Source organism: Prinia subflava, chromosome 3 (assembly GCF_021018805.1).
Source record: "Prinia subflava isolate CZ2003 ecotype Zambia chromosome 3, Cam_Psub_1.2, whole genome shotgun sequence".
Classification (NCBI taxonomy): domain Eukaryota; kingdom Metazoa; phylum Chordata; class Aves; order Passeriformes; family Cisticolidae; genus Prinia; species Prinia subflava.
Window position 1 is genome coordinate 76,340,425 of NC_086249.1, and position 25,643 is coordinate 76,366,067.

Here is a 25,643-nt window from a genome sequence, read left to right on the forward strand (position 1 = left end):
AAATTTCCAAGAAAAACATTGGATTGCTTTGCCAACAGCATAAAGTATATTTACAGTGACCTAGATAATGACACTTCCAGTTTCATCTTAAAACTTGCTTTCTGCATAAGATGCTATTACAATTACCTCATCAAACTCCCTGCTCAAAACCAGCCATGCATCTGAGCCCTCGTATTCCTGAAGTAAATTCACAGCTTAACACTTCAAGTTTATTTGTTTGTCCCATAGAGCCAAAACAGCAAGGAAGATGTATGGCATAAATAGTGAGGCAGTCAAAATATCACACCCCCTAGTGAGATGTTTTCTTTCAAAGGGCTCTGGCCCAGAAGAGTTTTATCTCAGAGACAGCAGGATGTCTAAGGACATTTTAAAAGTCACCAGGATGTGAAGACAGAACCAGCTGTGCTTGTGTAGCTGTCTGCCATTCCTCTGGGCTGCAGCACTGAGAATGGAGAACAGAGTGCTTGGTCAAATCTGAGGGACTCTGTGAATACAAAGTGTGATTGTGCACGTTACTGAGGGTCACCTCAACTGAACAGAGACAAGGGAGCCTTGCTCAGTAATTACACAAAGGCCTATTTACCTTTGAGCCACACCACCCAGTGTACATATCCAAGGTCAAATTAACAATCACCTGGGCTGTAATTAACCTGTACCTGTTTACAACATGCATCCACTGATCTCCGCATGATTTTAGCAAGAGCCTCTGAACAGTCACATTTCATGGCCAAGGCCTCAAACTTCACTGTCTACAGCCTTACAGAAAGACACATCTTTTTGCTCATTGACCCTAAATTCTCCTTCTCTTCAAGTTCTACATCCATCATACATAGCACCTTATAGATAAGCTTGCCAACTCTTTATTATTATGGTTGTACCTCATAATGAATAGGTGCTTTTAAATTTGCTGTGAGGAAAGCTGTAGAGAAACAAAGATACAAAATAAAAACCAAATAACTCATAACTAAATGTGCAGTGGCATACCCCTAACCTGCTCTATCAAGGTTCTAGCAGGACAGCTGAACAAGATACAGCATTCAACTTCTAGAATCTAAGTGCACATCGCTAAAAACATAACATCAGAAAAAAGAATCAATGTGAAGTTCAGAAACTCAATTAGTTTTCCCACACACTACAAAAAGTCTCTGCCATCTTCCTGTGAGAGTTTATCATTTTCACAAAATATGAAAATACCTACAATTAATGGATTTAGCCATGATTTTATTTCACAATACCCCAAGGAACTGCAATGTCCTATTATACAATAATGAGAGCACTAGTTAGTTTTAATTATGGTCAGACTTAGCTAAAATCTATAGGATTGGATTCAAACACAGTCAAAATAAAAGCTCAATACTCAAAACCACAGCTAAAATTCTTTAACATTCCAATCTTGGCCTTTATAAAGAGTACATAAACCATTAGATTTGCAAACCACAGCCTACAAATGTAGGGAAGAAACACTCATAAAGGATTATGTTGCCTGGAAGAGAGTCAATTGCTTCAAATAAAAGCAAATTCAGCATAAACCTAAAAAATGCTTAACAGATTTCCTTCTCCCTCCCACCTCCTATGGCAAAATGAGGCAATGTCATTACTGTACTACAGCATTTCATTTTACCTGCTTTTATTCTGTTTTGTTTTCCATTCAAAACAACTCTTTTGACTCCTAAGGCCATTTCTTATCTAACTGAGTAGTCAGTGCATAAACACAGATAAATGTACGCCTTTGTAACTTAGTAACAGCTACATCACTGCTGTATTACTGCACATGTAAACCATGCCAAAACTCACCTTGCTGCATCTTCTTCTAGAAGCAGCTTCACAAATTGTCTAGGGATGTGCAGTGACAGGATGCTCTCTGCCATCTGCTCCAAGATTCTCAAGTGGTTTCCATCAGTGGTTGGGAAGCGATACATTCGGCAAATGGCACCACCAAACACTAAAGAATTAAAACCATATTATTTAAGCTTAGGGTTTGACTTAAAAGTGTACAAAGTCTCTTCTTTCTTAAAGTAAATGGCTTCAGTTCACTAACATGCTGAAACACCTGCTGTAAAGATTTGGTTTAACCAGGCATCAGTCTACCTTTTGCAAGCATGGTCATTGTCCCATGACCATTCTTCAAGTGTTAGCAGAAAAAGCCTCCACTACAAATAACTTACTACACTGCTAAGAAAATTAAATTAAATATATATTCACTTTCTAAAATGCTTTTTCTTCTTTTTTTTTTGGTCTATGTATTGCGCATTTTCCTCTCATGCAATCATTTGCTGGAAAACTAACCTTTCTGCAAGATTCTTTTATTCTTTTTCTAAAGCAACTTCCTTTCCTCTGTTCCTCTCGTCACCCTGCAACAATTTCTTAGGAATAGACTATGAAATTGCATGGAAAATATTATATTACAGTCGACTTAATGGCAAAAGTTTGCTTCTGCTGTTTCTACAATGCAGAATAGTACATATGATTAAATCCTTTATTCTGGTATGACCCTCAAAGGACTGCTCAGTCAGCAGCCTGTTCCTATTCAAATGAAACATCTGCTGAAATGCCCTGGGGCCACAGGCACACAGGGAGAGATTAGCTTTTATTGATACCTAAAGCTTACTTGTTACAGCCCTTACCAGATTTCAGTAATGCATCCTTCCGCAATGAAGCATATTTGGATCTGATTCCTAAGGATTCTGTTAAACTTTCATCAACTGGCAACACAGTCTGAAGAAAAACAAGAGAAACCAGAAATAGTAAAGAATGAAACCTCAGTGCCCAGGCAATATGCAGTGATGACCTAACAGAGAGACATCAAAGAAATATTCAACTCCACACATGCTTCAAATAAATATTTCAAATATTTTTACTGTGGGCAAAAAATATCGCAGGTTAGAGTAACAAATCCTAAGCATTCCTATTTACTTCTACTGCACAGTTCAAAATGCCACAAAAATTTTCATCCAGCCTTTCAACTACTTATGCTAGCACAGTTTCAGATTCCTTACACATACTGCATCAATAGGCATGAACAGATCTGGAGGATAAAAAGGGATTCTAATGCACACTGTGAATATAATACAGATGATCACCAAGATACTCAAAACACAAGCTTTACAGAATTAAATATATGTCTAGGCTGAAAAATTGATGCAAACATCTGCTCTGAAACAATTATTTGGGGATTAGGAAAAAAAATCCAATAACCTCTTCAGTTTTACTAAAATTCTGGGAATTCCCTAGCATCCTCATAACAGTTTTCATTAATATTTAGTTTAGTTTTCATTAATTATTATTTCATTAATAATTTGTAAGTACCTTCCAATCACAATGTGAAATGAAATATCACATGTCTCTGAAACTGGTTATCCATGCACCAAGTGCACCAATGAACCGTACCAGAAGCCTCTTCCAGTGAAGAACATGAGAACTTGATACTAAAGCTTAATAATTTTAAATTAAAATTCTCTACCAAGACTTTTAAATCCTGTGAGTGCTCCCACACAGGAGCACCAAGAGCTCTACAAAACTCAAAACAGCTTCAACACCATTAGGCTGCTCCTTACAGTATTTTGAAAATGTAAAGCACTATTAAACATCAAGATGGATAGGAAAGTCGATGGCAGATGTCAACCTCTCTTATTTCAATGCTGGCAATAAATCTGCATTCTTCTGAAGCTGGTGCAATGCTCATACTCACCCTTCCATTAATTGTATCAGGTGACCTCGTCACTGGAGGCCTTTGGTCAGACTTTTCCTCCATCTGCCATCCAATAACTGTGATGTTGCCAACACGGTCACTTTCAGCCGACCTGCAACAAATACTCTGCGTTGAGATTTTTTTGGAGGAGGACCTGTTCATCAACAAGGAAACACTTATAAAAGGCTATTAATCTTCAAACTTAAACAACATTTTAAATAGGAAGCTTTTCAACTTCTTTTGGAATAATTTTATAATGGGTTATTTCAACAGGAGAAAATTCCCCTTATTCCCTAAGGATGCTGTATGGAATTGAGGGCAGCCTAGGCAGTGCTCTAGTTCAGCTCATACATTTGAGGGTAACATGACAATGAGAAGAAATGCATGTGTTCACACATTTTGATAATCAGAATATACTTGATATCAAAAGAAGGGAGTTTAATGAAGTCCATTTTCAACTTAGGCATGAAATAAGAGCTCTTCATCACATCTTAAGAATCTTTTCAAGAATTAATACTTAAAAGAAGGAAAATATTACAAACCTTAGTGTTATGTGCAACCTGTGGTACTTGTCCTGAAGAAGATCCTTTACAATGAATGTCCCAGAACCCAACAAATACATCTGAAAGAAGATGAGTTCCAGAACTGTATTTACCTTTACAGTGAGGAAAGGCTTTCACCACAGCACTGAAGTGCAAAATACAATTATTATGCATAAAAGTTCAAGAACAAAACCATAACTAAATATGACATACATAACTAAGTAAAATCTCTTAAAATTTAATATATTTGATAATTTATAGAAGTTTTTCTCCTACTGGAGGACAATACTCATTTTTGTTTCTCTAGGATAGACGTGGCACCTCAGTATACATGAGCCTAGGCCAAGCAATACAGGAACACTGAAAGAAATCACTGAACAGGGCTCAGGCTGCATCCTTGACCCAAATTTGCCTCTTCTTGAAGAACTTACTTCCTCTGGAGGTATTAATTTTTCCCTAGAGCTTCCCCATGAAGCACTGAACAGAGAAGAACAGCTCTGCTGCCCCAGAGGAAGCCATGAAGAGCAGACACATGGGGCCTGAAACAGTATTCTGGACAACAGAATAAATGGCCTGTAGTGCTCACAGATCCAAGTAGCAACATGGGAGTGCTGACACTTAAAGCTCTTTCAGTAAAGAAACAAACCTTACCCCTGAACAAAATGTAATGCATCAGGGCAGGGTGATTCCCAGAATTTAGGTGCTCTGTTCCAAAGGACAGTTTCATGATGGCATTTTGGCACAGGCTAGAAGCCTTGGTTAGGGATGTTGGATCCTACTTATTATCTAGTTCACTAAAGATGTCCACAATGTAAGAGCACAAATGACAGGACCTTTTTAATTTAAATCCATGGTTTCCAAACTTACTGCAGACAAGACTTATTTGAGAAAACTGGCAATGCTTCTCACTCTGCCAAGCCAATCTCATTTGTTCCTCCTTTCCCTAACCATCTTGGTTTTTGTCTGATCAGTGCTGCTATCCCTTTGTTTTCTTCCCCAAAAGTTACTAATTTTATCTCTTTGCCTCTCATTTCCTTCCTCCACACTGGCTGGGCAGGCAACAGAATAATGAAAACTTACTGTTCCCTGAGATCTATCTTTGACATCATACACGGAGAGCTTGATTTGTGTCATTTGATTGATAAGAGAGTCTTGGAAAAAGGCAATGCTGCTTAGAAAGATAGGATTGCTTGTTCCCTGTAATCATAAACAAAAAGGCAAAAGTTAATGCAAGGTGATATTTGCTAGGGAAGAAGTGACTCTTATGTTAGCTTCAATTTTAAATCTAATCTAGAAGTACCTCAGCACTTACCTCAATAATTTCTGTCTGTGCATGCTTCGTCCAGAATGCCTGGGGAGGTGTAGTTACACTCACTGCTACAAAACTATTTGGTTTTCGATCTAGCGATGGAGTCAGCAGCTCACTGCAAGCTTTAGGTATGTAACAGATAAATAAAATTTAGATTCAGGATCTTTCTCATATTGCTGTAAGACTATATTTTTATAAAACCACATTATATACCCTGAGCAATCAAACCACAAAGAGCTTAATATTCATTCTATCACCACACTATAAAAGCAGACATCACTCACCTTTGTGCATGCAAAGAGTAAACATGCAATTAGCTCAGTCTGGCTCCAAGCTTTAGAGCTGCAATTTAAACCTGTTCTCTTCTAATACATGCCTATCCACCCTCTGGCAAGCTCATTCTAACAGCCCACATGCATAGGTTTTCCCCTGGGAATCTCAGAGTGGCTGCATTTGATTCGAAGTCACGCTCCATTAAGCCCATTATCAAATGGCATTTGCCCAGGGAGAACCAAAAGAAGCGCCTGAACATTGATCAAGCAGCACTACTGAGGAAAACCAGCTTGCAATTGTAAGAAGACAGCAATTTATTTCCTCTAAAATGTTACTGTGAGTTCAACTGCTGGGCAAGGACTATGGTGAGAAGGAAACAACTGCCAAAAATTTCAGTGAGTGACTCTACACAATTACAGTAAACTTCAGAGCCAAATTCTATCTAGCTAGATACAGGTAAGTATATCTCTATAACTCTGCTTCAGCTACGTGCAGGAAGTAAATTCTGAAATTTAGCTAAACAACCTTGTAATTCTAGATATTTTTGATTTATCTGAAAATAATTGAAGTACCTTATTCAGCTCTGAGAATGCTTGAGATTATTATTCATAGCACAATTGCACACAACTGAGAAAATTTTCCGATCTTTCATTAGCACACTGTTAAAAGCATAACTTTCCAAATATTAGCCCACTATCAAGCCAAGAAAATCTCCTGCAGTTGAAAATGTGAACTGAATTTTCATGAAGAAAATATTTTTCACTTATTCTTCAAGTGAGGTGAGTCAACGCACAAGCTTCTTGTCCAAATTCAACCACCTCAGAATTCAGGTCACTTTTGCATCTCACATTATCACTTGACAGCAAAGATCCAAGGAAAGAAGTTGTGTGTAATTCGCAATTCTTGGAAAACATTCTGCCCTAAAATGGTGTTTCCAGAAAATCTTCAGTTTGCTTGAAGACCTGAACTGCTGATTTACTGACAGTGAAGGCAGTTTCACTGCATCTTCACATAAATAATTTAATAATAATAATATTCACAAAGTAAACTTTTAAAATTTTGTAAGACTGATGTTTTAGTTACAGACTTTTAGAAACATCACAAAATGAAACTGCTGACTGATTATCTAAAGATACTGGGCAGGCGGCATGAAAACTGTACCACATCTTCATAAAAATCAGAGCAAAGTTGCAAACCTTACTTAAATATGAAATGCACTTCAACACTTACAAAACCCTACATATAAATTATCAAATATATTCAACAGCATGTATTATCAAAACTAGCATAAAAATCACTAAACCTACCTAAACTGAACTCTAAAATCGGCTCATCTGGATCCTGAATGTTTCCTGTAAATCAAAAAAAATTAACACAAGATTAGCCAATTCACATTACTGCCATGTGAATTCTTTCCTGAAGTTGCAATCATATAGAGGAAAAAATTACATTTATACTAAAAATATTTTTCTTTAAATCAGGGAGCTATGACTGGTATCAAAAAACATTTATCTGGTAATCACTGGTATCTCATAATTATTTGGAAAACCTGGGATGATCTCAGTTCATAAAACATATAAACTCATATGTAAAACTATGTGAGATTATATGCAATATGGGAATATTAAATGCTCAATCTCAATAGAAAACAAGAGGATTAAAACCTGAGCCACTATTAACACACAATTATTAAATCTGTGGTAGTTAATAGGACAAAATTTGAAAGTACCTGTCTCTCTCACTAATGAAAGAAAGCCTCTGAGAGTCAGAATCCTAATTTAATAATCATAAAAGATAAGGGAGACAAGCCTCAAATCCCCGAACTCTCTTGAAAAATTTATACAATGTCAAACAAGGGGGTTGCCAAGAGTCTTCCTAGACTGTGACATTATTATCTTTTTTTTTTCCCATTCCTTATTTTTGAATTATAAACATAACTACACAAAATCTAACCTATTTTTTTAATCCCTCTCTGATGTTAATGTTTTGTCTATTTTAAAAGCAGAAAATTCAAGATTTTTAGCATAACTCCTTTTTCTCATTACCTCCAGATAACCAGACAGATCTAAATCATCAAGCAATTAAATGAAGAAACCAACATTAGTACGAGGCAAATTCTGAAAGGAGCAGCAAGAGAGCAGGAGCTGTCAGGAAGGTACAAACCTGTTAGAGAAAGGCCAACCATGTCAGAGGTGACATCAATGGTGGAGGCCCTCTGCACGGTGCGGGATTTGGCACCATGGCGGGGGCTGTGTTCTCTTGCTGTCATTTTCTCATGAAGAGCCCTTCTTTTCTTGCTGCTTGGCTTTGCTGATGTTTGTCTCACAGAGTAGCAGAGTGCAGCAGGTCGTCTCCAACTGCTATTCCTTTAACATTACCATGCTAAGAAACAGAAAAAGCAAAAACATACACCAAAATTTTAGGCCACTGTCAGCTACTGGTCTTTTCAACAGCATAAACCTACTGCCATAAAATCATCTCAGGCCATTAAAATAAAACGTTCAAGGCAGATCCAATGCACAGTAACTCCACTTGCATGAACTGTACATCTGTAGCAGTTTACAGCAAATTGTTGAAAACTGGACCACGTGCAAGAAAGCTTTTCTGTCAGAAAATGGGGCTTGAGAAAGACACATTAACAGACCAGCTGCTCTTCTCCTTTGTCTAAGTTATTAAATGATCCTTAATGAAGTTTCCTGGTTTCTAATCCCTAGGGAGCACAAGTAAATTTGTCAGATGGGGCCTCTGTCTGCAGAGGAAGCACTAGGGATAAGGACAAAGGGACAACAGGTTGGTGGAGCGTAGAACAAAAGGGCAGGAAATGTTGTCAGGGTCAGCACACTGTGTTGTTCTGGGCTCTACTGCCATGAGCAAGGGACAATGAAAACTATAAATAAAGCCTACTGTGCCAGAGAGAGGTTGAAATTCTGGGATGGTGGTGGAAAGAAAAAGCAAAAAGGGATGCCTGCTGATGTGGCAGACAGCAGCATTTGTGCTTTTCCTCCACCATACGCTTTTCTGGACTGCAGGCATCCATGATAGTTCTTCCCCTCACAATGTCTGTGGAGTGAAAAATTCCACCAGGAAAGAAAGCCTACAGAAAATTTAGTTATGATTTTAAATGTGAATGTTCCTTCAATCAACCGTGCTAGCACTGCAGTTACACAACTTTTGTATTTGTTTCATTCTCTTGTGACAAACTCCACTGATTCAGCAAGTGAGGTGTAAAATCTGATAAACCTGAAAAGTACTAATAGAGAAACTAACACCTTCCCAGCAGCTTCTTGTTCCTTTTACAAAACATATGAACCATACTGCAAAATGGGAGAATATTTATACTCCTTTTAGGTTAATGGACCTAACAATAAGCAAGAGGTATTCTAATTAAATAAAAGACCTGGCTTATACTTTGTTCTAAAACTCCACTTTAAACCTGTTTGAAGACCTCCAAAGGAACATTTAACCTGCTTAAACTTAAGTCTCTGAATTTAATTAGTCAGCATCTCCCTCTGGAGGATTTCAAAAGAATCTTCCTCTCTCCACAGGGTATTCAAGCTTCTTCCTAACTATCATTGCTTCACTGGACATCAAAAATTCAAATGCAAGTTAAGCATGTCAGAAAACTGAACTGAACACAGCCCTGGCCATCTACATCAGCTTAGGAATTAGATTTTAAATGAGCAGCTCATTCTAGGTAGGAAGGAATTTGGGCCAGTCTGTTGCCACTCAGAACTAAGAATTACATTGAAGTCAGGTTTATATAATATGTCATAAGTCAATTCCAAATAAGAAAAAAATTAATTCTTGAATGGAAGGAGCAGAAATTGAGAACTCTGAACATCCCATCCCCAAAGCTCTGAAACTCATTGAAGCATATGAAACAACACTCTGCCTATAGATACAATTTCTGGCAGCCAAAAATTAAAGCAGACAGTTTTCCAATTCATATTGAATAGTTGAGGTTGGATAAATTCTGGTGTTTATCTAATCCAATCCCCTTGTTTAAAAGAAGCTTCTCAGGACTGTGTCCAGCTGGTTTTGGACAAGAAGGCACCTCTCTAGCCAGCCTGGTTGTTCCAAGGTTTGATCACACGCAGTAAAAAAGCTTTACTGTATTTATTAATGTTTGAATGGTTAGTGAATAATCAACCTTTCTCAAATAGTACTGAATGTCCTAGTGTCTGTTCACATAAAACTTCCATCAAAATTCTTTGACAGTTTCCAAGGCTTTCCATTCTCCTATTTTTCCCTCCTTTCAGCAGTAGGCTTTCCTTGGTTTGTGCTTTACATAATGTGATGTTTAACAGTCTGTAAGTCTATTAAACCTAACTGCCTGATGAAAAGACCTGCAAAATGTACTTGTAGAGATTTAGACAGGATGCCACAGTCCCTTCCTCCAAAATCTACAAACAACATATTAGAGAATAACTAACATGTTCACCAAGGTACAGGTCAGACAACAAGTAGGTTCAAGAGCTCAGCTGCTTCTCAGCTAAAATCTCTGCAATTCCTGACATCCTTAAAAAGGGTGAATCCTTGATAAGTCAAAAGAGGGTCAAGTATCTAATTTGTTTTGTAGCTATTTCTATTTAAACATTACTGAGTGTAGTAATTTTCCAAGGCTCTATAAGACCTCAACTATTGATTTAAATTGCAATATTAATTTATCATCTAATGATACATCTTTATATTACTTACAAGGATCATACTTACAGAGGGCTCTTTTCCTCATGTGGGGAGAGATTTTGAATATCATAATATCAGTTAAATCCACATCTAAAAAAAAGTAACAAAATAATCATCACAAATTCACAGTCTTTTTATACTGCATAAATCACAACCTATGGGCAGGTACTATTCTCAGATTAACTGTAAATTTAACTTCTGATTACCAGTGCTCACAATAAAGCTTACTGAAAACAGAAAAACTGTATGATCTTCTACTGGACCTCACTCAGAATTAGCCATGGCAATACCCAGCCAGAGTGGGAGCACAAAGAGATAAGTCTATGCTGGAAAGGACTGACTTCAGGTCAGCACTTGCTGAGTGGGTAGAACAGCTGTAAGAAACATACACTAATATTTCATTTACTAAAAGGCTTAGTGCTAGTAAGAAAAAGGAATGTATACGTTATGTTGAGTATAAGACAGCATTTGTTACTATGTTTGCTTTTCTACAGCTAAACTTTCAAAATGTTGTTGTTTGAAGAGCTACAACTGCTACTGTCACGAGGAAAGATCCTGTGTCAAAACACAGAAGTTCAAAAGATTAGGATGTAGGTCTCTTACTCCACTGGGTAAAAATACTATGTGAGGGAGGCTTCCACAAACAGCTGGCAATGAGCATATAATAAAAGCAAATTATTTTTAAGTTTACTATAGGTTAAATGAAGGTTTATATCTGATAATGCTACCAACTCGTTCAAGTATATTTACATTAAAAGGCTATGTCTTTTAAGACCTCCCATTTATCCCATATTACAATAAAAGAAACTGGGAATTCCCATCTGAGTTTCCTGATTTAATCACCAGCTCTACCAATTACCCAAGACTGCTTAAGAATTTAACATGAGCTCTTGTCACTTATAGAAAGATTTTATCTCTCCTAAAGAATATAGGAGGCAGGTGTCTGACCTCAACTCACCACTCAGGTTCTCTGTATAGTCACTGGTGAGACACAGGCACTTCCAGAGAACAAGTCATTATTTTCCAAGGCAGGTGGGATGAGTCACCCCATGGAGATACTGCTCTCTAATTATAAAAATTATTAAGATGACTTGCTTAGTCCTGATGCTGCAGCTGGGCAAACTGGATCCTCCTACAGTTGTGCTAGCTCAGTCAGGGGTGAGTTCCCTTACTCAAAGCACAGCCAAACAACAGATGCTCTGATCCCCCTCCTGAATGACAATTGTTTCAACAACTACAACCTTATGATTGTATTTTTGATAAAAAAACAATGGAGGTAGCAGTCTTACCACATTAAAGGTAGTATTAAGAGATCACATAGTTTCCTTAGATGGTACCTCTGGATAATTCCAAAAACTGGTACCACTCAAGCAGACAGCAATGCCAAAGGCTGATGGAGTTCACATCAAGGCAACCTCTCCTGAAGATGGCATGATTTATCTACACACAGCCTGTGGCTTTGCCCTTACCAAGATGGTAGACAGTGGATGTTGGCAAGTTGTGCAACTTCGCACTTTATGAAACTTTGCTGCAAGCCCAGTTTTCAACAGAAACATGAGAAGCTGTTGTTGACCTTCAGTATTGGTAAAGGCCACATCCACAGTTCACAAAAGGCTTCTGAGCAAGCCTCCTTTCTGTCATATGAAAGTTTATTTGGCACTCTATTAGCACAAAAGGATATGACCTGAAGAAAAGGGCTTCATCTGATGCCACCTGTGCCCTGCTACCCCCAGCCCTGTCAGTTAGCTGTGGAATGCAATCCTGCTCAGCTACGAGACCTTGAGTCTCCGGGACTGAAACTTTGGGACATTTGTCTCACTCTGCTTGCAGGATCTCAAGCAAAATGAAGATCATCTCAGCCCCAGAATAAACCCCTGATGATTAGTTTGTACAACTACAAGCTAATATTCTCCTCATCTCAACGATTGTTTTGGCAAAGTGCTTTGGCCTGTTCCCTTCTTGAAAAAAAATCTCCTACCAAACTACCCCTTGAAATAAACACGTGAGAGGAGATTAAACCTTATTTCAGTCTAGCATCTACTTTTTTGACACTCCTTACACAACTGCAGGAAACAGGATTTTTCCAACTCACACATCAATAAACAGATGATACTTCAATGCCTGACTGAATCAAAGCCTACTTTGAGACAGTACTTTTCTACAGCCATAGTGCTCTAGGCTTATGGCATTTGATCAGGTAAAGAGTCATACCAAAGCAAAGAATGGAACAGCAGTGGAAGGTAAATGTTACTGATATATCTACATGAACAGAATAATAGACAAAAAGGGAGAGTGTGACAGTTTCCTTACTGCTTAAAAAAACCCCTAAACAACCTCAGATGAAATCCTACTGAAAGTTTACCATCATCTCCAAGAGAGCATGAAAAAGTAGTTGTAGGTTACTTCTGAATTGCAATTAGTTTTAGAGTCTCAAGGCTCTCCAGACTGTAAGGACCATTCCCTGAACCTTACCAATTAGAATTCTTGTTCCTGAAAAATCTATCTTGAAACATCAAGAGGGCTCCTTCAGTCAACTGCATTCTTCAAGTTACATCTTCATAAATAATTTCTCTGATTGAAAATGTTTTAACAATACAAAAAATCATGAAAGTGAATATTGCCTGAAATAGTATTTTGGATCTGTAGCATGACCTGGTTTCCAGCTAACGTTCTATTAACCGTATCAATATGGACAAAAAAATGGAAAGAAAGAAATGTCTGATTATGCTAGGTTATGATTATGTTGCCTTTTGTGTAAGAGCACCATCTCTAGTATAACTAGCATGCAAGGAGGGTTTTATTGTTTATTTATTACCTCCAACAATAGAAAACCTTGGTAGTGAAGCAAGATTTGACATGTTGGCTCAAATCCAACCTTTCAGCAATTCCAGCAACCCACCACCGACAGCTGTTTCAAAGATGGTGCAAGCAACTTTATTAACCACACAAGGGTCTGAGGTGAAGGTCTAGATCAACCCTATCACTCATGGCTGCAGAGACAGCCCAAGAGCAGAGCATCAGCTCAAAGGACAGCAGCTGCCAGCTAAACCCTGCTCAGGCCTTCTGCAATTAAGAAGCTATTTACTTTACAATCTGACATGCACTTCACTCTTCTGTCTCATTTAATGAGAGAAAGAATGTCCTGAATCTCACACAGGTCAAAACAGGAAAAGCCAAAGCCATGACTTTGGCACCTTGAGTCAAATCCTTCCAGCCAAACTCAGGAGGCATCAACACAGAGTATGTCTACTGCAGCTCCATACGTTGACAACAGTTTCAGTCCATTCATTCCATGATCTAGGCCTTTGGAAGGCTAAAGAACACAAGTGATCCAGTATGAACTGTTGCCTCCCACTGACATTATTTCCCCACAAAGACACACTCTGCAGTGCCAATTTGGTAGCTCCACAAAGAGGCTGCATCTCCCCCTCTCTGTCTGCTTCTTAAGTCTAAGTTCCCCCCATAATCTGGTTAAACATCTCCTCTCACACACCAGAACCTTGATTAACAAAGACAAAAATATTAAATTTTGACCTGAAGAATCTTCTTGTCACTCTCTGAAGCTCCCCTGAGGATTCTGAGTGAGTAACTGCAGCAAGAACAGGGAAAAATCTTCCACAAGAAAATGAAATCAACAAACGCAAGACATAAATGTATTTGTGCAATGTGGAAATCCCCAAACGCAATCTTTCAGTGATATTTAGATAAATGGACATTTCAGCACCAGGAAGTGGCTTGATTTCTTTTTGCTTTCCTGTCTACAGATCCCATTTAGTTGCAAACAAGTCTGTAAGTCACAAAATTTCTTCTTGATCCTTCTCCACTATAAACCTGAGCAAATTCAAATAATCTAAAAACCCAATTTTACCTCTTTAATATATTTGAGTGCTTTTAACAGGAAACTGCATTTTAGGCTACTTAGTTCTCTGTGCAAATTAAAACTATTTGTCTATACTCACAAGGGAAATACAATTAGCATTCTTCTTAATGAGATATTGTTTTAATTTCACTTGTCATTGCAGTATTTTTATTTCTTTGGTGCTTCTAGGAGCACAAAAACACACACCTCCAGAGATGGAAGCGAGCATTTGTCACACACATGTCTGTTAGCTAAAAAGGAAAATGCACAGCTCTGTTTCACTTTGCAGAACAGCTTTTATCAAGTTGAACACAGCCCAGTGCCATGGAAAATGCTGAGTTTTGCTACAGGGAGGTTTGAAGTCCAACTCTCTGAGCCCCCTCTGCCACTTTACCAGCAGAAACTGAAACAGCTTACAAATGGTCTTTACCCCAAATTAACCTTCACCCTCTTCACAAGAAATATGCTGAGCACTTTGTGGTAACATTTCCTGTGTATGGGATGACTCTTCATGACCTGGGGCTCTCACACTGCCTACACAGACATGGAGAAGCCCGTGAGAACAGGGGATGTATTTTCTGTTGAGGAGTTTGAACTGGAAACACTTCTCCGAATTTGATGGCCCTTTCAACACCCTCCCCAACACCTGCCTCTCCTAGAACAGTCTTTCATAGTAAGCACGAAGCTAACAATGCAGAAACACACTGCTCTAGCTGAAAACACCAAAGAGCTTAACTCCCTCTCTGAGCTCCTCCTGCTGCAATAAAGAGTGAGACAGGGGAAAAAGGGCAGGGAAAAAACCCAATGAAACAAAACAAACAAACAAACCCACAAAAACCCCAAGCACTCCCTAAAACACACACACACACACACACACACACACACACACAAAATTCCCTCAAACCAACCAACCCCAAAAACACAAACACACAAACAAAAAACCACCAAGAAACCCCAACAAAACAAAAACCACAAACAAATCCAAACCCCAACACTCTATGACCTGAAATGGAGATGAACCAGACACACACAACACTTGCTAAAGATTTCATACTGCTGCTGATTACAGATCAATGGCATTAACATATTCTCTCTCATGCAGGCGATGAGAGGAGGACCACAGACAAGATGGACAAAAGCACTGAAACAAGAACTGTAATCAGAAATTTTGGATTACAACAAAATGTCTAGGGAACTATCTGATCTACCTGTCTATAATATTCATCCACTCCACAGACTAAAGTAGCACTAATTAAAGTTAGTGTAAAATGGTCAAATCAACCCAGGGATCACAGTGCACTGACAGCACTGTCCTCTAAGTGTGCGATGGGATCTGACAACCTGCTCTGAAATCACTGAGCTTCACCTGGGCAACAGGACTGCACCTCAGAGTCACAGTGAAAACTTTATTTTCTTGACACTACATTTTCCCACATGGAAGGAATGACCCATTAGATCACAGGCATACCCAAAAAAATCTCATAAGCACTCTTAATTTCCGCATGGCATTGTTCTGACTTGCTGTGATTCTTACACTTACTATTTCAAATGTTTATAAAAATGAAAGATACAGAACAGCACCTTAAGACAAACCAGCAATGCATAAATTCTTTCTCTAACATATGTGTTTTTAATAAGATATAACTAATTTACTCAGGATTTGAAACAGTGTCAAGTATTTAGAAAATTAAAAATAAATGTTAGTGTAGGAGTAATATTCCAAAAGGTTATTACTAAGATTTAGGCAGCATAGCAAAACTGGAATCTTAAGCTACTAATGCAAATCTGGGGTGCATATTTCTCCAGCAACACTTGTTTTGTACTCCTGAACTGTGTTTTGTTAATGTATTTCTGATCATATAACTTTTCTTCTTACAGAGTACATGCCAACACTACGCCTAATGACTACAATACTAGACATCTTTTCAATTTTTTTTTCTTTTGTTCCAGTATCTGATTCCTTTGTGCTACTGTCATTTCTTCCTCCTGGAAAATAAAATTATTTGTTTGCTTACATTGACCTTTCTAAATCAATGGGAGAGAGGGTTGCTGTTGGCCAAGATCCTGACTGCATGGCTCTTCCCAGCATTTCTTTCTGGAGTCATGTGAACAAGTGGTGGGATGCTGGCAGTTTGGAAGCAGAAGCATCTAACTCCTCAGAGGCCAGCAACAGTCTATGCTTCCCACCACTGTTCCCGTTTCAACGCCTCGGTGGAACAGCTGTCCCAGGGAAAGGAATCCTTTTTAATGCCAGTACGACCCTGTGGGTAAACAGTAAGATCACCCTGTAACATACAATGGAGGGGGTGTGCTGCTTTGGTTTCCTGCCAATTTCTCAAAATAGTTTCCTTGACAAGTTACAGGAGGCCTGTCACTAGTGGTGTCCCTCAAGGTTCAATTCTGGGCCCACTACTCTGTAACTCATTCATCAAGGACTTGGATGAAGGGGCAAACACCTCCTCAGTAAGTTCTAATGACACAAAGCTGGGAGAAGTGGCTGATACCACAGAGTACTGTGCAGCCCTTTAGAAAGACCTCAACAGGTTGGAGGGATGGGCAGAAAGAACCACTTGAAATTCATCAAAAGCAAATGCAGTCCTGCAGCTCGTGAGGAACAACCCTGGCCCCCAGCACAGGCTGGGGGCTGACCTGCTGGAAAACAGCTCTGCAGAGAAGGATCGGGGGTCCTGGTGGATAACAAGCTGTCCATGAGAAAGCAGTGTGCCCTTGGGGCCAGCGAGGTCAGTGGTGTCCTCGGGACCATCAGGAAGAGCATTGGCAGCAGGTCAAGGGAGGTGATCCTGCCTCTCTGCTCAGCCCTGGCAAGGTCACATCTGGAGTGCTGTGCCCAGTTCTGGGCTCCTCAGTACCAGAGAGACATGGGGCTCCTGGAGTGAGCCCAGGGACGGCAATAAAGGTAATAAAGAGACTGGAGCACCTCTCTTATGAGGGAAGGGTGAGAAGGCTGGGCCTGTTCAGCCTTGAGAAGCGACTGAGAGGAGACCTCATCAATGAATACAAGTATCTGAAGGGAGGGTGTGAAGAGGATGGAGCCAGGCCCTTCTTGTTGGTGCCAAGCAATACAAGAGACAACAGGTAGAAACTGATGCCCAGGAACTTCAACCTGAATATGAGGAAGAACTTCTCTACTATGCGGGTGACCGAGCACTGGAACAGGTTGCACAGAGAGGGTGTGGAGTCTCCCTCTCTGGGGATATTCAGGAACTGTATGGACACAATCCTGCCCATGTGCTCTGGGAGGACCCTGCTTGGAACTGTATGGACACGATCCTGCCCATGTGCTCTGGGATGACCCTGCTTGAGTAGGAGGTTGGACCAGATGTCTCACTGTGGACCCTTCCAACCTGACCCATTCTGCGATTAACTTGTAGCAGAGCAACTGAAACCAAACCATGTAGGAATCATGACATGAATCTATGATCATCAATCACTTTAAAACATACTGGAATAATATTTGGAATATATTGAAACTCGCTCTATTTGGCTGCTAAATTTAAAAAGCCCATCAGTAACATAAAGCTGGAATAAATAAAGAACACAAGGTACAAAGAAAATAGATAAGTGGCTTGACTGTCTTTGAAGGGTCATAACAGGAAATCAGACTAAATGTCACGAACATATTTCCATGAATTTCATTACAAATCAGTGTCTAAGATCAATAGCTTTCTATTGGAATAACATATTTCAACAATTGTTCCCTACTTGTAAAAAATCCTGTGAGCTTCCCCAGCTTTGACTATCAGCCTTACCAAAAGACTATATTCTTTGTTGAGGTGTGATTGAGCAACAGAACTATTAGAGAAAATAAATGTCTTGTAGTAGATATTACGATGTTAGCTCTGAGACAGAAACAACAAAAAGTAAACTTTGGTAAGAGTAACAAAAAGGTATTTCAACTGCTCTGATGGTTTTCATCTATGGATTTCTGGAGTACAGGGCTTTTAGAAACAATTTTCAAGTAGCTACAATCTACTGGTTTGTTTTCAGAAGCTAGTACTGATCAATCTTTAGAACTGAAGCAATATAGCGGCCTTCAAAAATTTATTTAAAAAATAACTGCTGCAGGGATGGTAGCAACAATCACAAAAAAAGATATAAATGGTATGCAAAGACAAAGGGTGTATATTAATGCTGAGTTCCTTGCAGCACTCAGTGCTCAAAAACGTGAACTTAAATGTCAGAGTTTTGTCAATTCTCCAAGCACTTACATGACTTGTAAAAGCGGTATGTTACTACAGGCCAAGTTTACCTGAACTTCACTTTTTTAAAAGCAAATTTTGCATGAATATAAAAAGCCTGAGAAGGTGAATTATGTATCCCAAATTACTTTCCTTTCTTAAGTTCATGACTAACTCACTCTCATGACTGATGAATTTGACTCCAACTTTTGCACGTTAAGGCAAGCTACAGTGACGCCAACTTTTGCTAACTTCTATTGCCTCCCACCACACTTTATCAGAAATTCATAAGCATGCTGCCTACCTCAGCAGTCAAACCTCCACAGCAAGGCAGCAGAAATGATCATTTTGCCCACAGTTACCTGTCTTGTTCTTCAGGCCCAGATGAGAGCAGGTAGCTACATTTCAGCCACACTGCACTTACAGTCCATCACCTCATCAAAACCACTTTCAGCAGCCGGTTAAACTAAGCTACTGAACTGCATCACAGAGTGGGCACATGTTCCTACATCCACTGTTCCTGCTGGAGAGGCAGTACCTTCCGGCCAAAGGGTGGGACCAAAAGCTGGATGTAAAGATTGGGTCAGAACAAAAGCTTAACCAAGTCTGGAGTCTTCTCTGAGAGCAGGCAATGCTAGAGACTGAAAACACCAGTATAATGAGCAGCACTGGCATTCTGTGTGGCATCTCCATGTTTCCACTCCCATATTCAGCTAACAAGCATCCTGAGAACTTCTGAGCTGGGCATCACACCCAGATGTTGTTATTTAGGCTCTGGAGATAACACGATGGACAATGTGTTACCGTCACACTCTCATCACCAGTGACTGGCCAGAAGCTTTGTAGCAGGGCTTGCAAATGCTGAGCATTCAGGTTTTTCAGGCTTGGTTTGTTTGAACTTCTGTTGACCTGCCTGCAACTTTGTTTTACCCTGTAATTAAACTTGGTTCAGCTGTGACAACGTTTTTTTCCAACTGCACAGATGTCTGTGGCTGATTCGTTTTTATTTTTGTTTATATTTGCATGGTACCATAATCATTTTACAACTTAACACAATGATTTAGTGTAGAAAAATAAAGGCCTGGTATGATAGCAGAGGCCTTCAGACATAGGATGAAGTGGAAGCATGGGATAAAAAGAGAGAGGGTACAGAGCTGGCACTTGGGGGGACTGTGGCTATAGCTCACCCATGGTCACTTAAAGAACTGCAGAATTAAGGCTGGGCAAAATTGGTTCTAGTGTGATTAGTTGTATGTATGGTATCGCATACAGTAAATCTGGACATAACTTGGAGCTGCAGACCAATGAGAAAAGAGGTAAGTTTAAAAGCTTGTCAGCAAATATAAAAATGACCCTAAGTGGATTCTAGAGTGGAGAAGAAACAACCAACATGAACATCACATTCCTTAGATGCTCAGATCCTTCAGTATCTGAAGTCCTTTGGATGCTGAGAACTGCTGATATGCCTCCATATATTCCCCACCAGAATGAAACCAGCTTACAGTCCAGAGAGGAAGGAAAAAGCTGAGCATTACAGCATGACAGAAGTAGATGCTTTATCTGTTCAATGAATTTAACTGCACAGTTACTTGTTGAGACTTTCCCCTATACAGAAACATTATTTCTTTTCCAGTAATTATTGGATCCAGCCAAGTAATGATTCCTGGATCAGGCTGTAATGACTTTTAATTATAATAACAACAATTATTGGTCTTTAGATATAGCATGGGTTTCATCTTTACACTTTATATAAAAAAGATTCTGAGTGTAACAGCAGGTATGTGGAATTGTGTGCCATTCTTCACTGTTTACATGTACCAGCAGATGCTGCGGTCCCGTGCCTTATGAGATAATTTCTTCAACAGTCAGGAGCACTAATCTTACTGTTTCCAGCATTTTCAGGTCCTGCAGATCTCCTCCCTACAGCTTTATTTACAGAGGTTTTTATAGTCTGAAGATGCAAGAACGAGAGCTAGCCATAAGAGGCTAGTCAGGACAGCTTGTGATCATTTGGATAATTTCCACATTACAAGCACAATATATCTGCTTCTGCTGAAAACATAATATGATTGTCTGCCCACAGAGATATCACTGTGAATCACGGACATCACTGTAATACATCTTTGTCAAATAACGTTTTTAAAACAGCAAGTGTCACAAAACTCAACTTTTTAATTTTTGGAAGTGAAATAAGCTACAATTGCTTGACAAAACTAAACGGGACATCATTAAACTCAGTTATCAATAGCTTTCAATCTTTCCTGATTCAAAAATGCCCAGAAAATTTTCCAATGGAAGAACAAACTAATTTAAAGCTACTGATCGTGGGTTGTATTCCTCAATCACTTCCCACCAACTTTATTTGCATAGTTCATGGACAATTTAAAACCATCAACTTAAACATTCTGAGAACCAAACAGCTGCTCAGAATTACACAAAATATTCACCTAACATTCTAAACTTTTCCATGTTTGGTCTAAATTTAGAAGCAAATTTGTATTTGGAAAGTGTGAGCAAATGTCTTTCTGGGTATTTTCCAGCTCTGAAAAGGGAAAGTCTATTAATAACTTTCTTTATGCCATTAAGAAAGAAGAAAAAGAAAGCAATCTTTTTTCAAGAATACAATATTTTTCAACAAAGAAAACAAAAATAAGGTGTAACTGAAACTCTACAGGGCAAATAGTTCTTCATAAAGTATACAGTTACAAACAATTTAGAGCATTTGCTAATCAAAAACAAAGTGAGTTAGAAAAAAGATCAGTCTGGCACTACCTATACGAAAGACGTCAGGAATCACTGGTTGAAATGAAGGAAACTAGCCTTGACCTTTTAATACTGAAGCAACAACTGTGCCAAAGCCCTGTGAAAACCCAGCTACTACAGCAAGATGCAGAAAAAGTGGTATTAGTGTGCATCCAACAAATACTTTGTTAATTCTTCCATTCTGAATATCTCTGTGGCTAAATACCTTAGGAGGGATGGCTCTGGGGTAATACAGACAAGATTTTTAAGGAGCACTCTACAGGTAATGAGCTACTAAATTACATCCTTATTTTGGCTGTGAAATTATCTGAGTGCCAGAGAACGTCAGGTATGCAGCCTCAGTTCACAATAAAGACGGTAAAAGTCACAAAAATACTGTCCTCTATTCTTCATTTACACTCTACAAGTTATTATATGACCTAAGCCCCATAAATTGTTTAGCTAATTTAAACAATTGGTACTGTAAATTACAATCCCACAAATGGATGAGTGTTTTCAGAGATCCAGTGGGGGTGAGAAGGTATAGAAGTTTGACTGTACAGTCAGGTAGAAGATGCAAAAGTTAACATTTTTATTAATATTTGCATAAAAGCATATGTCATGAAACTGCAGCTGTACCCACCTTTTACAACTGCAGATAAAATTATATCATCTGGAAGTGGACAACAGCAGCATCCAAATAATTAGAGTTAAAACATACTCAATTTTTCTCCCCAGTGACAGTACCCAGGCCCATCGTGCGTAAGTAAGAATAGAATTTGCAAACACTTATCCAAATGGATTTTTCTAATGCGTTCTGTCATGTTATACAAGGACTCCTTAATGTGCCAACATTACAACTCAGAATGCAGGATTCAACAAGGCAAAATACACTGTGAATTTCTCCTCAGTCCTAGGAAATCAGTGACCATGTGGTAATTGCCCTGTCTGTTTTCCAGGCACTTTTACAAATCACAATCCTTTCAGTTTTCATGTTCAGAGTTTTATTTTTGATCACTGTTATGGAAACTGACCTCAGGACAAGAGATATCTTACTCCTTTTGTGCTAAATGACTTCAAAGCCAAAACATTAAGTTGCAATATGCCAGTGTCATCTCTGTAGTGATGGATGCAGCTGGACATAGAAGAGATCTTTCCTATTCTGTGAGGCTCCTATTTAGCAAACTGATTTAGCTTAGTCTAATGAAAGATGTTTTGTAATGGATGCCAAGTACTTACTGGTACTTACTGGTGCTCCTGGGTTAGGGGAAGAAGTGTAGTTTTTAAACAAGACCCACAAGAGTGGCACCAGATGACTGGAGCTGTGCTGGGACAGTTACAAGCTGCCTTAAGACTTGAAGAAAAATCATGAGATTTTTTTTGTCTGCACTTGCCTCTTCCCTTCACTGCATAGCAAACTATCCAAACTCTTATTTAAAGACAAGCTGGAGTACAACCAAGTGCATTCCTCCTAATGTTGAATAAATATCAATAAACATGCAGTAAAACACAATCAACTGAAACTACTCATTCCCAGTGCTCTGAGCATGTTTTGTCCTTTGTATCCATAACCACTGCCCCTCAGCTTAACTTTTGCTCCCAGCAGAGCTTCCTTAAAAAAAAAAAAAACAGTCCTCAAAACCTTTTTCTTTCCATTTTTTTCTCCTTCCATATCAAATACTATCTGAAAGCATTTCTCTCCCATCCTTCCTTCTCCAAGAAATAGAAGACCCTGTGTGGCAGGGTTGACTTCATAACTGTTATTTAACCCATCAAAGCAAATGGGTTAACACATATAATCCATTGTTTGAGGATAAAGTGCACCAACAGGCACCACACAAAACAATGCTGATTTGTCATACTTTGAATCCAAAATAGAAAAAGCTTTTCTTCTGGTAGTATATGTTTTTCAAAGCTGATTCATGGAGAAATATCAGGAAATTATTAATGGGTTTTTTTATTATTAAAGTAATTCAGAAACTAAATGCTACTAGTCAAACTATTGAGATGTGTCACGTCTTAAATATTCACAAATTTATTTTTTCAAAATTTATCTTCAACAAGCATTTAAATACACAGTTAAAGAACTCATCCTTAAACTAGCAAGGATGAGCAAAGAGCTCATGTTTGATAGTTCATCATTGTTGACTTTGAAAATTTTGTATTATCCCCTACCTTATTGTTAAAAATATGTAAAATACCCTTAAACTCTAATTTCTATTTTTACCTAGTACATATTTCTACAGCCTATGAACTACAAAACAATAACAAAATAAAGTAGTGATGTCTTTCTTTTTTTCAGTAACAACAGAAACATTAAAATCATTATGTTCATAAATAATTGCAATTCTATGCCAAGTTTAAATCTTGTTAGACTGGGATGTGAAGATACTCATAACTCTTTTGCCAAAATGCTAAAAAAATACAATGAAAAACTTTCAGAGCAGCAAACTACTTATACATTTATATAAACAATTAGAAAGTAAGGCGTATTTTTTTGCCAGTAACAGTGGATGGTGGATTTTGCTGCATAATATGGCATTGCACAAAACAGATTGCAGTCTGATTGTTTATCATCTTTTCTGTCTTTCTACTACCAACACATTACTACCATGACATTTCAATCACTAATTTGACATCTTTCAACTTGTTTTTTATATCTTCTTTTCTAAAGCTGTTACTTTAATTCTGTAAGGAAGCTGTTAACGTTTTCTCCTTTCTTAAAGGTTATTAAATATCCTTTACAGTAGAATTATAGAGTTCCTGTATTAACCTGGGCTCATGCACTAAGAAAAAACAGAACATATGGAGATTCCCAGTTACTTAAGAAATAAAGCAATAGAAAAATATTTTAAAGGAGTGTTTTCCTTTTGTTTCAGTGGCAGTTTAGTTAGGGAGAAAGTTTCCCTTCTCTATATACTGAAAAGAAAGTCTTTACTCTCTACCTCAAACCAAAATGAAAGCCTTTAAAAAAGGAAAATCAAAGCTAGCTCACGCTTGCTGCTTGCCTCCCACCACCCATAAAAATCATAGTTGGTGCCTTATGAGTTCAGTTTAAAAAGTCAGGTCTTGTTCACCTAGTACTAACAGTCTCCACTGAAGACTAAGGGACCTGTCACATTTATTAGATAGATTCTGGATAGATAGATAAGATTCTCATTTTATAAGATGAGATTAACAAACATTAAGACTGCCAGCTGAATAACAAGAAAAATACCTCAAGGTGGAGATTACAAGTTTCTGAAAAATCACAGAATCATTGCAACAGGTTGGAGAAGACTACTAAGATCCGGTCCAACCACTAACCCAGCAGTGCCAAGTCCACCACTAAACCATGTCCCCCAAGTGCCACATCTACAAGTCTTTTAAATACCTCCAGAGATGGTGACTCAATCACTTCTCTGGACTGTTTGTTCCAGTGCTTGACAACCCTTCTAATTAAGAAAGTTCTCCTCATATCCAATCTAAACCTCCCCTGGCACAACTTGAGGCTGTTTCCTCTTGTCTTGTCACTTACCCACTTGGGAGGAGAGGCCGAACCCCACCTGGCCACAGTCTCTTTTCAAGTGGTTGTAGAGAGTGACAAGGTCTCCCCAAGATGGCTTTTCTCCAGGTTAACAGCCCCAGCTCCTTCAGCTGCTTCTCACAGGACTTGTGCTCCAGACTCTTCACCTTGAGGGGCCCAGAACTGAACACAGGATTTGAGGTGCAGCCTCACCAGTGCTGAGTACAGGGGGACAATCCCTGCCCTGGTCCTGCTGGCCACACCATTGCTGACACAGGCCAGGTCACCATTGGCCTTCTTGGCCAGCTGGGCACACTCTGGCTCATGTTCAGCTGCTGTGGACCAGCACCCCCAGGTCCTTTTTCACTGGGCAGCTTCCCAGCCTCTCTGCCCCAGCCCGCAACACCACGGATTTGTTGTAACCCAAGTGCAGGACCTGACACTTCACCTTGTTGAACCTCAGACTTTTGGCCTTGGCCCACCAATCCCACTATCCCAAGATGCTTCCAGGACACTATACCAAACCTATATACGTGCACAACCAGAATTTCCTCCACACAACTGTTTTTCTCTACACCTTCACTTTGAATGTTTGACAGTATTTGGCAGCTGCCTGGGACAGCTCCAAAAACTACCTTGTCTCAGATCACAGCAGATTTGACTGAAGGAAAATCTCCAAAGTGAACATGCACAACCACAAGTGAAAATGCCTCCACTTAGAGACACCAGATCAATGTTCAAAAGTCCCAGTAAAAACGGCTCGGTGTTAATAGCTGAGCAGCACTTTTTACTGAGTAGCACTCTTTCTCTTTCTTTGCTCATGATAAAATGGAGAAAAGG

General features: G+C 38.9%; 1 protein-coding gene across 9 annotated transcripts in view; it reads right to left on the minus strand.

Moving 5' to 3' along the window:
* Positions 1 to 25,643, minus strand: part of INPP4A (inositol polyphosphate-4-phosphatase type I A) — a 113,072-nt gene that overhangs the window by 38,143 nt on the left and 49,286 nt on the right. For all 9 annotated transcript variants that reach the window (XM_063392550.1, XM_063392556.1, XM_063392554.1 and 6 more), the window contains 9 exons: positions 10,526 to 10,588; positions 7,976 to 8,194; positions 7,120 to 7,164; positions 5,543 to 5,661; positions 5,311 to 5,427; positions 4,231 to 4,310; positions 3,689 to 3,800; positions 2,625 to 2,715; positions 1,795 to 1,942 (listed from right to left, as the gene is read on the minus strand). In XM_063392550.1, the coding sequence (XP_063248620.1) occupies positions 1,795 to 1,942; positions 2,625 to 2,715; positions 3,689 to 3,800; positions 4,231 to 4,310; positions 5,311 to 5,427; positions 5,543 to 5,661; positions 7,120 to 7,164; positions 7,976 to 8,081 (818 nt within the window). In that variant the 5' untranslated portion in view covers positions 8,082 to 8,194; positions 10,526 to 10,588. The remainder of the gene's footprint in view (positions 1 to 1,794; positions 1,943 to 2,624; positions 2,716 to 3,688; positions 3,801 to 4,230; positions 4,311 to 5,310; positions 5,428 to 5,542; positions 5,662 to 7,119; positions 7,165 to 7,975; positions 8,195 to 10,525; positions 10,589 to 25,643) is intronic.